Raw genomic sequence first — 13,372 nt, forward strand, 5'->3', positions numbered from 1 at the left:
AACCGATTGGCAAACTCACAAATTGAGAAATCATGTGACTAAACTAAAAATGTACTATGAAACAAATAAATGAGAAAAGGCTAACTCTGCTCCATCATTCATTAAATCAGATGGCTCATTCATCACAAAACCCACTGATATTGCCAACCACTAATGATTTTTCTTTGGCAAGATTAGCAAATTTAGGCGTGACAGCAAACACACACTGACACCCAAGTATATCTGACCAAATTATGAAAGACAGGAATTGTATTTTTGAATTCCGTAAAGTGTGGAAGAGGTGAAAAAATTGTGGTCTATCAATGACAATTCACCGGGTTTGACAACCTGGATGGAACATTACTGAGGATAATAGCGGACTATATTCCCACTAGTATTTGCCATCTTCAATTTAAAACATACAAAGTGTGTGCCTTCAGGGAAGCAAAATGCATTCCTCTACCCAAGAATAGTAAAGCCCCCTTTACTGGCTCAAATAACTGCCCAATCAGCCTGTTCCCAACCCTCAGTAAACTTTTGGAAAATAATTTGTTTGACCAGATACAATGCTATTTTACAGGAAACCAATTGACAATGGACTTTCCGCAACAAGCACAGCACTTAGACAAATGACTGATGATTGGCTGAGAGAAATTGATGATAATATTGTTTAGTTAAACTTCAGTGTAGCTTTTGACATGATCAATCATAGTCTGCTGGAAATATAACATGATACATATAACAAACACATAACATGTGTTATGGCTTTTACACCCCTGCTATATTGTGGATAAAGAGTTACCTGTAACAGAGGACGTTCTTTAATGGAAGCCTCTCCAACATAATCCAGGTAGAATCAGGAATTCCCCAGGGCAGCTGTTTAGGCCCCTTACGTTTTTCAATCTTTACTAACGGCATGCCACTGGCTTTGAGTAAGTGTGTCTATGTATGCGGATGACTCAACACTATAACGTGATTTGACGTAATTTTATCACTGGCCAATGACCTTGAGCCTTCTAATGGGCACTTCTAATGTAAATCTATGGCGGCACCCAAGAGGGCTTGAACTTTCTAGCTCTCCCTGTAGATTGTGGTGCCATATTGTCCACATGAGTGAGAACACTGAACCAATCACGGCGCAACTAGAAGCTTACCAACCCCTACGCTCTGTATTTTCCATGGGCTGTCCCTACACCACAGAAAGCTAGGCTGAAACACCTGCATTTTGGATATGCCTTAAGAAAGTAAAAAGAGAGACCATGTTTGTATGCAGCTTTATTTACTCAATTTTTTTTTTTTTTAAACATTGTTTGAAAAATGATAACATGCAACAACAAAAGTGCTCTGCCCTACCTGCCCTGAATGACAGGTCACCACTGTTAATTTACTTGACAAACTATTTTTTCCCCACGATTGTATTTCGACATTTTCAAAAGGCCTATACAACCATAGACAGAATCCATACAACGAACGTGCCCATTTAAGTCAGGACTGGCAGCCACTCTGAGTGTACCCATGTGTTCACCGGTCAAATTGCCAGGGTTAGAGGTGGCAAGTCCCTTCTATGGATTATATTTCTATGGCCGCAACGTAACAGCCTACTTACTCTTGAGCGCAGAGAGTGTGGTTCGGAGGATGGATTAGACATTTTGGATAATCGCAGCAAGTCTTGTTATATAATATAGGGACATAAAACTGAGTTGGCTATGCTTTTGTCTCCAGAGAGCATCTGTAGAGCCGGGCCCGTATACAGTACGCCTACATTTCAAATCTAGAGCCTATTAAAGTTCCTCAAGCCACACTGCACTCTTTCCACAGAAGGGAGAGCAGTTGTGCAGAATATGCACATTGAACCCTCTTTAGCCCCAGTTAGTGCTATCCGGGATCCTTGAGACGTCCCTACCTACCCTAAACCATACAATTTACCTATCCTTAACCATACCTCTAACCTTAGCCCTTACCGTAACAGTTTTAAAATGGCAACTTCAAAATGGGGTGACGTCAGAGTTGGGATGTCCCAAGGACACAGTTTAGACTTTTCCCTTTAGCCCCCGGCCCAACAGTTGGCCATTTTCTTTATGTTCACATTTGTATTTTCCTATAGCCAATGAAGGCCTATGTGTTTACTATGGGAGCAGGGCAGGGTATTCAGAATTGTGGCTTCCTATTGATAAGTAGGCAGAATGAAGATAGATGGCCGCCGAGCTTGGAGGCCTCGCTGCACGCTGTAGGGAGGAGGGTGTAGTCTGTCAGCTTCTGGAAAGCCTGTGGGGTGGGGGTGGAGAGAATACAGTTTTATTACATTCCCATTTATGGGGAGAAGCTTCGGCCGATGTCCTTGACAAGCTTTTGTGTTTCGCCTGCTGTTCATCTTGCGTTCCTTGTTCTATATGAGTGCACTTCATGTGATTATTTCATGGTGTATTGCAGCAGGGTGGAAAATTAATGCCTATATTATGGCACATTTAGGATTGAGTGGAGGGGGATTTTGTATTGAAAATAAAATTGTTTCTCTTATATGCCAAAGACCCAATACGGTGGATATAAAAAAAGTATAGCTTAGTAAAGTTGCCTAAAGACAGCTGTTCACTCACAGGGACACTGTCAAGGCACTCCTCAGTGGGCGGGTGAAGCAGGTAGTCCACTTTGGAGGGGCCCCTGACATAGACACAGTTAGCTGCTGCACCATCCGGGACCGTGAGCACTTCGTAGTGGTGATCAGTCAGCTGCTCCATCATCTACACAAACACAGAGGCGGTGCTAACAAAATTAACATGACAGCAGGGGCCAGGATCTGTTCACATTTGAGTAGCCCACACAGGGAGAAGCTGAACTGGGCAAGAGCCAATCATTTCCGGATGGGGACCAAATACACTTGGGTAATGTAGGCTAATAGGGCTCTAAACAACACAATGACATTTTAAAGACAGCCCAACAAAGCTTGCTTTATCATTTACATTATTCATCTGAGCAGTGACATAAATACTGGGCTGGAGACGGAGAATTTTCAGTCGATCACTTTGCATGTCTGAATGGCAGTTGGTTGTGGCAAGCAGAATGTAGCGTTGAAGTCGGAAGTTTACATACACCTTAGCCAACAACATTTAAACTTAGTTTTACAATTCGTGACATGTAATCCTTATAAAAATTGTTTTATGTCAGTTAGGATAACCACTATTTTAAGAATGTGAAGTCAGAATAGAGCATTATTTAATTCAGCTTTTATTTCTTTCATCATAATCCCAGTAGGTCAGACGTTAACATACACGCAATAAGTATTTGGTAGCATTGCCTTTAAATTGTTTAACTTGGGTCAAATGTTTCAGGTAGCCTTACACAAGCTTCCCACAATAAGTCGGGTGAATTTTGGCCCATTCCTCCTGACAGAACTGGTGTAACCGAGTCAGGTTTGTAGGCCACCGTGCTCGCACACGCCTTTTCAGCTCTGCCCACAAATTTGCTATAGGATTGAGGATTGATGGCCACTCCAATACCTTGACTGTTGTCCTTAAGCCAGTTTGCCACAACTTTAGATGTATGCTTGGGGTCATTATTATCCATTTGGATGAACCATTTGCGACCAAGCTTTAACTTCCGGACTGATGTCTTGAGATATTGCTTCAATATATTCACATACTTTTCCTTCCTCATGATGCCATCTATTAGGTGAAGTGCACCAGTCCCTCCTGCAGCAAATCACCCCCAAAACATGATGCTGCCATCCCTGTGCTTCATGGTTGGGGTGGTGTTCTTAGTCTTGCAAGCATCCCCCTTTCTCCTCCAAACATAACGATGGTCATTATGGCCAAACAGTTCTATTTTTGTTTCACCAGACCAGACTTTTCTCCAAAAAGCACAATCTTTGTCCCCGTGTGCAGTTGCAAACCGTAGTCTGGCTTTTTTTAATGACAGTTTTGGAGCAGTGGCTTCTTCCTTGCTGAGAGGCCTTTCAGGTTATGTCGATATAGGACTCGTTTTACTGTGGCTACAGATACTTTTGTACCCGTTTCCTTCAGCATCTTCACAGGGTCCTTTGATGTAGTTCTGGGATTGATTCGCACTTTCCGCACCAAAGTACATTCATCTCTAGGAGACAGAACGCGTCTCCTTCCTGAGCGGTATGACGGCTGCGTGGTCCTATGGTGTTTATACTTGCGTACTATTGATTGTACAGATGAACGTGGTACCTTCAGGCGTTTAGAAATTGCTCCCAAGGATGAACCAGACTTGTGGGAGGTTTTGGCTGATTTCCCCATGATATCAAGCAAAGATGCACTGAGTTTGAAGGTAGGCCTTGAAATACATCCACAGGGACACCTCCAATTGACTCAGATGTCAATTAGCCCATCAGAAGCTTCTAAAGCCATGATGTCATTTTCTAGAATTTTCCAAGCTGTTTAAAAAGCAGTCAACTTACAAAACCCAAACCAGCTGCGCACGTGCGCCATCGTGCATAAATATATTTTGTCCCCCCCACACCAAACGCGATCACGACACGCAGGTTAAAATACCAAAACAAACTCTGAACCAATTACATTAATTTGGGGACAGATCGAAAAGCATTAAATGTATGGCAATTTAGCTAGCTAGCTAATTTGTCCTATTTAGCTAGCTTGCTGTTGCTAGCTAATTTGTCCTGGGACATAAACATTGAGTTGTTATTTTACCTGAAATGCACAAATTCCTCTAATCCGACAATTAATCCACACATAAAACGGTAATCTGAATCGTTTCTAGTCATCTCTCCTCCTTCCAGGCTTTTTCTTCTCTGGACTTTATATTGCGATTGGCAACTTTCTAAATTAGGTGCATTACCGCCACTGACTTATTTCGTCTTACCCACGTGGGTATAACCGATGAGGAGATGGCACGTGGGTACCTGCTTCTATAAAGCAATGAGGAGATGGGAGAGGCAGGATTTGCAGCGCGATCTGCGTCACGAATAGAACTGACTTCTATTTTAACCTTGGCAACGCAGACGCTCGTTGGTGCGCGCAAGCCGTGTGGTGCAATTGAATAATATAGATTTCTAAATTTATTTTGCAATGCTCGCGCTGGTGTAGTCAGCCTGTTAGTGTATGTAAACTTCTGACCCACTGGAATTGTGATAGTGAATTATAAGTGAAATAATCTGTCTGTAAACAATTGACTTGTGTCATGCACAAAGTAGATGTCCTAACCGACTTGCAAAAACTATAGTTTGTTAACAAGAAATTTGTGGAGTGGTTGAAAAACGAGTTTTAATAACTTCAACCTAAGAGTATGTAATCTTCCGACTTCAACAGTATATTAGTTCACCATCTTTCTCTCTGACACACTCACCCGGAGGGTCTTCTTGGCCCCATCACTGTTGCTGATGATGATAGTATCAGGACCACCCATAGAGCATATGTTCTTTAGACGAGTTCCCTCACACACTGGCACCGTGGACACAGTAAAGTCCTAAAACGAGGACAGAGATGGTAAGAACATTAAGTGGCCTATAAAATGTTGTAGATTCTACAATGTTATTCTTATTGTGTACACAGGGACCCAAAGAAAATTATTTATCTTTGAATTACTTTTTAATATGGTCATGTACTTGGACATCAAATCAAGTAATTCATCAGATAGATTAGATAATAAATACTCTGTAAATATTGCATGTAAAGCAACACCAGGAAAGCAGACAGACAAACACAATGGTGTAGTTTGCACACCACACCCTGAGTGATATTGAATATCAAAATCCAACAGGTTATGGTATTAACGACCATTATAAGTCCATTAAAATACACAGACCTGACTGAAAAATCAAATTTTGTCTAGTTTACGGGAGCATGGTAGAAAATTAAGTATGCATTTTCTTTGTAGATTCATACTTTCCCATCTGTCGCTTTCTCACACAAGTGAACTCACACGTGGACAGATATACACACACATAACTTGCCATAAATGCACTTAGCAAGAGGAAGCCATCAATACTAATGGCACTACTGTGGACCATATCAAATCTCAAGGGGGTTCCTGGTATGATCACCACCATCCCTGACCAATGGGGACATAAATGATGGAAGAGCAAGCTGTCTTTGAGCCATGAATCTCATAATACAAAAGCCACCTGCTCATCTCTGCTGCAACACATGGGCTCTGTCCCAATTAGTCTTTCCTAGATTCTTTATGTCCTCTTTGCTTGCCTCAGAACACATTGAGGAGAAGGTTGGAGGGTCTTTGGATTTTGTCCTCGCATGTGGTTTGAGAAAGGAATCAAGCTATACTCACTCTGAAAGTGTCAGCCAGCACCTCAGCTCCTTTGTGGTTGGTGTGGGAGGAGATGCCCACAAAGAACTCCCTGCCAGTGAAGAGCACGTCGCTGCCCTCCAGCGTGGCCCCCACGGAGCCTCCCTCCTCTGCCCCCAACTCCACCACTGTCAGGTTCAGCTCAGACATCACCCTCCTCACTGCTTCAGCCTGAAGAAGAGAGGAGAAAGGGAGGGAGAGAAAGAGAGGAGGTCAAACTGACTCTACTGCAACATTAATCTATAATTAAAACATAAATCAATAATTGAGACAGAACTACAACACGTTTAATGGATTGATTCACAACACACAAATCGCGTTCATTTAGGTTAAATTAAGTCAGCGATACAGATAAGTATTTTTCTCAGTTGTGGTCAGTGTTTACCTCTCTGCGTCTCTGCTGTTTGAATGGCCTGGTGATGAGTACCGTGTCTCCCTGTATCACAGCTATATCCTCTATCCTCCAACTCTCTGGTAGCTCCGGGTCTGCAGGGATCTCTATGAGCTGCAGCCCCACCTTCTGTCTCAGCGCCCCCGTCAGCACCCCAAACTGACGCTGTGCCTTAGCCAGGTCCGTCGTGGTTTCCTCATTATCGACCTTCCCAAAGGTCTCTGGGATGCCCCGCACCACGGCGTGGGTGAAGCAGCCATACGGCAACGCGCTCGCCATAATGTGTGTGTGAGAAAGAGACGGTGTGTGTGCGAAGGCGTGGGAGTACCCTGGCTTTGGGCTAGTATTGGTGTACTGCCACTACAAGGCAGAACAGTGAAAGTGTGTTTGCCACTAGATGAGTGGGTGACAATTGTCAGTGTGTTCCCAGCTGTTTGAGAAGGTGTGATGGCAAGACCAGCTTGACACTAAAGGGATGTGATGGAGCAAATCAGCAACTCTATGGGGAGTCTGTCATCCAGGCAGGAAAACACAGGAGAAAGTATTCATCCCTGTTCTTCCACTTCAGTGATTAGCCACTCCAATACCAACTGCAAAGTTCCAGGGAGGTAAATGAGTTTCAGTCTGAAAGGAGAGAGACAAATTCTTGAGGGCTTTTGGTGAGAAGGATAAAGCATGTTTGTACATGCTCAGTGACTCATTAGATGAAAGTTCCTGTGATCACTTGTGTCTGCTCTACTGCACGTATTTAACTCTTCAACTGTAGGACATATAGTAGGGCTACCCATTCTGTCTGGAACATAAGATATTTTCCTTAGCGAGACAATGGTCTGATTTGTGGTGCTGCTGGCATTGGACAGTTGGCATGAAGAAAAAACCCCCCCAGCATAATCGCAACTGTTCAGTGTCCACCATTTGCTATTGAATACATTATTTAGACAACCTAAATAATAACTCAATCATTTGTAATGTAACTTCTAACTTATTTCATAGAGACACTATTCTTGTGTCAAATTGAACCAGAATTAATACAGATAACAGAGTGGACTGGAGAATGCTGACAAGAGCTGCATTGTTCAAGGGCAGATTATTTGAGCGCAACATCCTACAACGGTCTTGCAATGGCAAATCAATCAGCTCGTTGGCTACAGTTTAGAGACACTCACTGCTTTATTTTCATCCACCCAGCGTCAATGTTATATTTGCTTAAACGACTGCTCTCCCTGCTAGGCAAACGAGTTTGCTAAACCAGAATGTCGAGCAATTTCAGGTTGACCCCACTAACATTTTGACGCAACACGTGTTGTGCCTCTATGTTCAGATGCTACCTACATTTAGTGTATTCTGGATAATTCATAGAAAATAGCCATTCACGGCAGCATTAAAGTAATTATCAGACAATAACAAACTAAAAGTGATGTCTCTCAATATAGATTTTTAGGAATGTAACTTACCTAAACCTCAATCAAATGAATACAACTAGATTTAGGACTATTTCTCAAATGTATTTAATTTTGTTATGCCTTTTTAATCATCCCGTGCCAGCCATCTGCAGAGTAGCCAAACAAGTTACACGAAAAGCATCTGACATCTTTGGCTGCAAGAGCTCATCACGCCCAGTGCAATGTTAAGATGTATGCCTACTTTATTATTGCTTTTACAGAGGATAATCAAATTCAGTCAGGCATACGATTAAAGACATATTTTCTCAGTTTCTTTCAATTTCCAAACCTATCCCGTTATTATCTTCTCTTCTACATTTCCCTTTACCCGTTTTACCCGGCGCCCTGTTCACCCTTTCATCCCCTCCCCCACCCGTCCTAATTCCCTCCGCTCAAGGAGAAAAGTAGAATATTATCACGATAGAGTTGCTTCTTACCTTGTATGAAAGTGCAGCTCGAACGGAATTCATCAACCAGAGTTCAACTCGCAAATGATTCGGAATTCTGTCACTTTAAAAGTAAAGTTTGACAGCTAATCTCCTCATAAAATGTTGCCCAAACCAGTTGAAATGTTGCTGTAACGTAAACTAGTTCTATGCAGATTGACTTTAAGTGGTTTTCGAAGAGATTATGACACCGGATTCATATTTTGTCCCTGATTAATTGTTTCCAAATGTGCCACACCCCCGCTCCCTCGCCAAATTTGTATCCGCCCATTCTAGAGATAAACGTCAACAGTTATATCAATTCGCAATGTTACATTGTATATAGTCACATTATTACTTCGCACGCTTTCAGAGCTTTTTTTATAGACGCAATAGGCTTGACTATTCAACTTTGTGTCTTTATGTGTGTGTGTCTTGTTGGAGTCTAGTCTTTGCGAAAAATTATCCTGTCTTTTCTGCAATATTGGTCATATATTTAACCATGCAGTGGGTCCAAGAGAAAGATATGATGGAGTTACACAACATAGTCTGGCAACATGTATATTTGTCTTGGAGAATTAAGAACAGGTTTCTAATTTATTATCAATGCTTGTGGTTTATCACACTTCCGAGGTTCGGCCATAGATTGATAAACATGACTCAGTCTCAAATTTGAGATAATCATCTCTGGTTAATTTAAACACACTCAAACAGACCCGCTAGTGACAGAAGGAGTGTGACCTGCAGACGGGACAGTGCAATGTTCGTCTAGCAACTGGCATATGTTAATGAAATCAAAACGGTCAAAATATTCAACTGCAGATTTGATTGGGAGTCAGAAAAAAAAAATTGCTTACATGTTAATTTGATGACAAGAGAGAGAGAGAGAGACAAAGACAGAGCGCAATACACACACACACACACACACACGCACACGCACACGCACACACACACACACACACACACACACACACACACAGCGGACATAGACAGGATTAACGAAGAACACCATCTGTCAGCCCAACTCCAGCCCTCACAAAACATCCCGTTGAAATACAGTGGAGGAGGATCTGTATTCTACGCATCAGCACTAGCATGAGCCAACTAGTTAAAACCTGTAACCTCCCTTCCGATAGCAAAGCATTTTCTAAAAGAAAACTAAAAAACAAGCAGTTATTATTGGACAAGTTCATGTAGTGCCTCCCTGTTTCACACTGTTTATTTTCTTCCATTTTGTGCTTAATGAACGTGACCCTAGCCTATCTAATATTTATCCACATTGGAGTGGGTTTCAGGAAGGCTGGCTGTACATGGTGTGTTTAATGACTGGTAAACAATTTATCCGGCCTTAGCCCGCCCCTATCACAAGACTCCTGTCACTTGACTATCCTCCCTGCTCACCTCACGGCACTCGTTAGGGAGTTATGGATAATGCAGTTACTTTCTCTCTCAGTCTGTCTGTCTGTCTCTTACTTACTCTTTTTCTATCTTAGTCATTCCCTGTATGTGTGTCTGTCTGTCTCTCTCTTACTTACTCTTTTTCTTTCTTCCCTGTCTGTCTGTCTGTCTGTCTGTCTGTCTGTCTGTCTCTTACTTACTCTTTTTCTATCTTAGTAATTCCCTGTATGTGTGTCTGTCTGTCTCTCTCTTACTTACTCTTTTTCTTTCTTCCCTGTCTGTCTGTCTGTCTGTCTGTCTGTCTGTCTGTCTGTCTGTCTCTTACTTACTCTTTTTCTTTCTTAGTCATTCCCTGTATGTCTGTCTGTCTGTCTGTCTCTCTCTTACTTACTCTTTTTCTTTCTTAGTCATTCCCTGTCTGTCTGTCTGTCTGTCTGTCTGTCTGTCTGTCTGTCTGTCTGTCTGTCTGTCTGTCTCCCTCTTTCTCTTTATTATCTCATGCATAAACCGAATGCATAAATTGAATGCAAAAGCTTCTCAGCAAGAACTAGTCTTGTGTAAAATGCATCATGTTATACTGTAGGTTACACATACATCGCATCCCCTCACTCTTTTTACTGTGCCTTCTGTATCCACATCTGTGGGTCTAGACTTCATTATGGACATGATGTATAACTTCCCTTGTTATTTTTGATTCAGTACAATATAAATCACCACCACATTCAGTTGTTGCCTTAAAGGAAGGACCTCTGTAAATCTCCCTTTTAGACAGATTTTGACCAATTATACTGGGAGCGTGTGTTAGCATCACACGGTTACCATCCAAATTCAATTAGGAGAGTTTTGGGTGGTTACCTTGACTCCCAATGTGTCTGGTCGGTCAGAAATAAAGAGGACCAGACATGGGGAGGTAGATTGAGGGAATTTACAACTGACCATTTGAGGACAATACAAATGACATCTGGTCACTTATTGCATTATCAGAGAGGGAAATAATACAGTAGGAAAATACGTGTAGTTGACCGGGAGATAAAGACTGAGAGTTGGATGGATTTGATGCTGACTTGGAAGGAAGGAAAGGGAAATTCAATTGGGAATTGAATGGGACATGCTCCCTATTATCTGCTAGTGGTGTTGAGAGAAGAGAGAGGCTGAAGATATTAGGCAGGGGCGTTGCCCAAAATAACTGAAGAGTTTGTAATATCTTCCAAAGTGCCAAAGGATCTAGGACTTCTACGATGTCTCATCCACAACTGTTTCTTCTTTTCCTGTGCTGTCTTCCTTTGGCAGGTATGTAAGAAAAGGAGGTTAGTTAATGCCTAGGAATACACAATTCAATATGACAAAGTATTTTTGTTTAACAAGGACAATTGTCTTTTTAGAATCGACCCATATCGCAATAGCAGGAGGTAATAATGACACATAAGCTAGTCAGCCAAAAGTTTTAGGAGAAAAGCAATACTTCTCGTGCTGAGTTGTCTTTTTGTCCCTCCACCTTCAGTGCAATTTTAGTGTTATTACCCCCATTAGTATGATGTATATCTTATAATTGATACATCATCTTAATGTATGTTGGTCCCCTTCTTTCTTAGCACCTCTTTGTTGTTACACATGTGTGTTTCCTGCCATCTCTCCCATGGACTGCCTCAAGTTCCCTCAGGAGTGTCCTGCTGGACAGCGCTGCCTAGCTAGCACCGCAGTGGGGACGCGAGGTGAGTGCATACTGTGGGTGTGCGTGTGTGGGCATTGGGGACAGTATTGGGTTTCTGGTGGAGTTGGCATGACATACTGTGTTAATGACAAATACAATTAAACCTATGTTCCGTGATTGTGTGTTGGATGGAATAACAAACTTGAGTGGCACTGCAATTGTGTTGCGTCAACTGAAGTTGAAGAGTTAAGTGTGGGAGATATTTTATGGTCCACTATGCCTGCCTAGACTTGCCTTCCTACTAGGTATTTAAAAAACTAGGTGAAAATGTAAAATGTCACCACCATCTCTCATCAAGCCAGTTGTTAGCTCCCTAATTCCTGTGACGCCCTCAAATGATCAACAACAACAAAAATAGCCTGTGCGCTCATTGGGTGGGATACAGGATTCTGTGTGCCTCTGAGGTCAAGAGGAAAGGGACTGCTCTGAAAACACAGACACTGTGTTTCTTGTTAAAGTGTTTTTACCACGTAATTCAATGGAGGGCAGTAAATTGCAGTGGTTGAATGTATTGTGTTCAACACCTTTCTAAATGCAGAGCTGGTGTGGCCTATCCGCTGACTCCTGGTGGGCCAATTGTTTTGTTTTAGCCTCTAATACGTCCCAATGTCTGTCAGTCTAGCAATTACACTGTCATCTCCTCTTGCCTCTATTTCAGTCAGTGCACTGACAAATAGGCCTAGACGTACTGAAGTGAAATAAAGTATACTGTACTGTATGGATCCAACTCCAAGTATGGGTTAACTGACTATTAGTAGTGCTAAACTCATTCTGTGTTTTGAGTACTATTGGCATTACCCTTCTCTCCCATCTGTAGGCTCCCTGCGTCTGGTCCTGTATGAGAAGAGCTGTGCCATTCCCTCCCAATGTGGTCTGTCTGGGGAGAAACATACTGCAGGCCTGAACTTCACCTACCACAACAACTGCTGTGACACTGACCTGTGCAACGGGGCTATGGCCCATGCTGCCCCCATCTGGAGGGGAGGTGCACTGTGCATCCTGCCTATTCTCTCTCTCATACAGGGCTGATATACTGACTTGTTGCATTTGATATGAAAATGCACAATCATACCGTAACATGCACAACTTATATATGTCATGGCGTGAATCCCACTAACCAAAACAATCTCATTATAGACATACACAGTGTGACAAACGGACAGTGCCTCGTTTACATGAGCCGCTTACATACAATAGACACCGACGCACACGCACACACACGCATACACATCACACTATTTTAATGACAATTTAACTAGAGACAAAACATAATCCACATGTTGATGGTAATGGTACTTTGTTAAGATCCTTTGTTTAAATAAGGGTCAACATGGCTTTCTAATGTTTAGACTTTTCAACTGTGTTATATTTAACATTACCTTGTTGGAAAATGACTGGCAGCAATTAATAAACAGACAAACAAACAAAACAACTGTGCTTTTAATGTCGATCTCTTTACGTGAATTAAGAAATGACTGTGTCTTTTCAGGGTGATTGAAACATACAAAAGAAGTCAAAAAGAAATGTCAGTCTCATACTAAGTTGATTGACATCCTCTGTAGAGATCTAATGAAATGTCATTGATTCAATGTCCACACCATGATCTAGGTTAAATGCAACTGCCTTTGATTAAAATGGAAGTTGAAGTCAAGGGAGGAAATACGTCGAAGAAAGAATACATTAAAAGTAGGAAGAAATTTAAAAAAAACAACATTTAAAATATGTTTTCAAATGACGATGAGTTTGA

General features: G+C 41.9%; 2 protein-coding genes across 2 annotated transcripts; one reads left to right on the plus strand and one right to left on the minus strand.

Moving 5' to 3' along the window:
- Nucleotides 1–1,243: 1,243 nt before the first annotated feature.
- LOC129819563 (N(G),N(G)-dimethylarginine dimethylaminohydrolase 2-like) lies at nucleotides 1,244–8,814 on the minus strand. The gene is made up of 6 exons (XM_055875916.1): nucleotides 8,529–8,814; nucleotides 6,644–7,273; nucleotides 6,241–6,429; nucleotides 5,302–5,421; nucleotides 2,574–2,717; nucleotides 1,244–2,244 (listed from the first exon to the last, which is right to left on the minus strand). The coding sequence occupies exons 2-6, from the start codon at nucleotides 6,926–6,928 to the stop codon at nucleotides 2,128–2,130; spliced, it is 855 nt and encodes a 284-aa protein (XP_055731891.1). The 5' UTR covers nucleotides 6,929–7,273; nucleotides 8,529–8,814; the 3' UTR covers nucleotides 1,244–2,127.
- A 1,989-nt stretch (nucleotides 8,815–10,803) lies between these two features.
- LOC129819564 (prostate stem cell antigen-like) lies at nucleotides 10,804–13,051 on the plus strand. Its single transcript, XM_055875917.1, has 3 exons — nucleotides 10,804–11,204; nucleotides 11,507–11,626; nucleotides 12,443–13,051. Exons 1-3 carry the CDS (start codon nucleotides 11,153–11,155, stop codon nucleotides 12,652–12,654), a joined length of 384 nt encoding a protein of 127 aa, XP_055731892.1. The 5' UTR covers nucleotides 10,804–11,152; the 3' UTR covers nucleotides 12,655–13,051.
- Nucleotides 13,052–13,372: the final 321 nt, after the last annotated feature.

Source organism: Salvelinus fontinalis, chromosome 22 (assembly GCF_029448725.1).
Source record: "Salvelinus fontinalis isolate EN_2023a chromosome 22, ASM2944872v1, whole genome shotgun sequence".
Lineage (NCBI taxonomy): Eukaryota > Metazoa > Chordata > Actinopteri > Salmoniformes > Salmonidae > Salvelinus > Salvelinus fontinalis.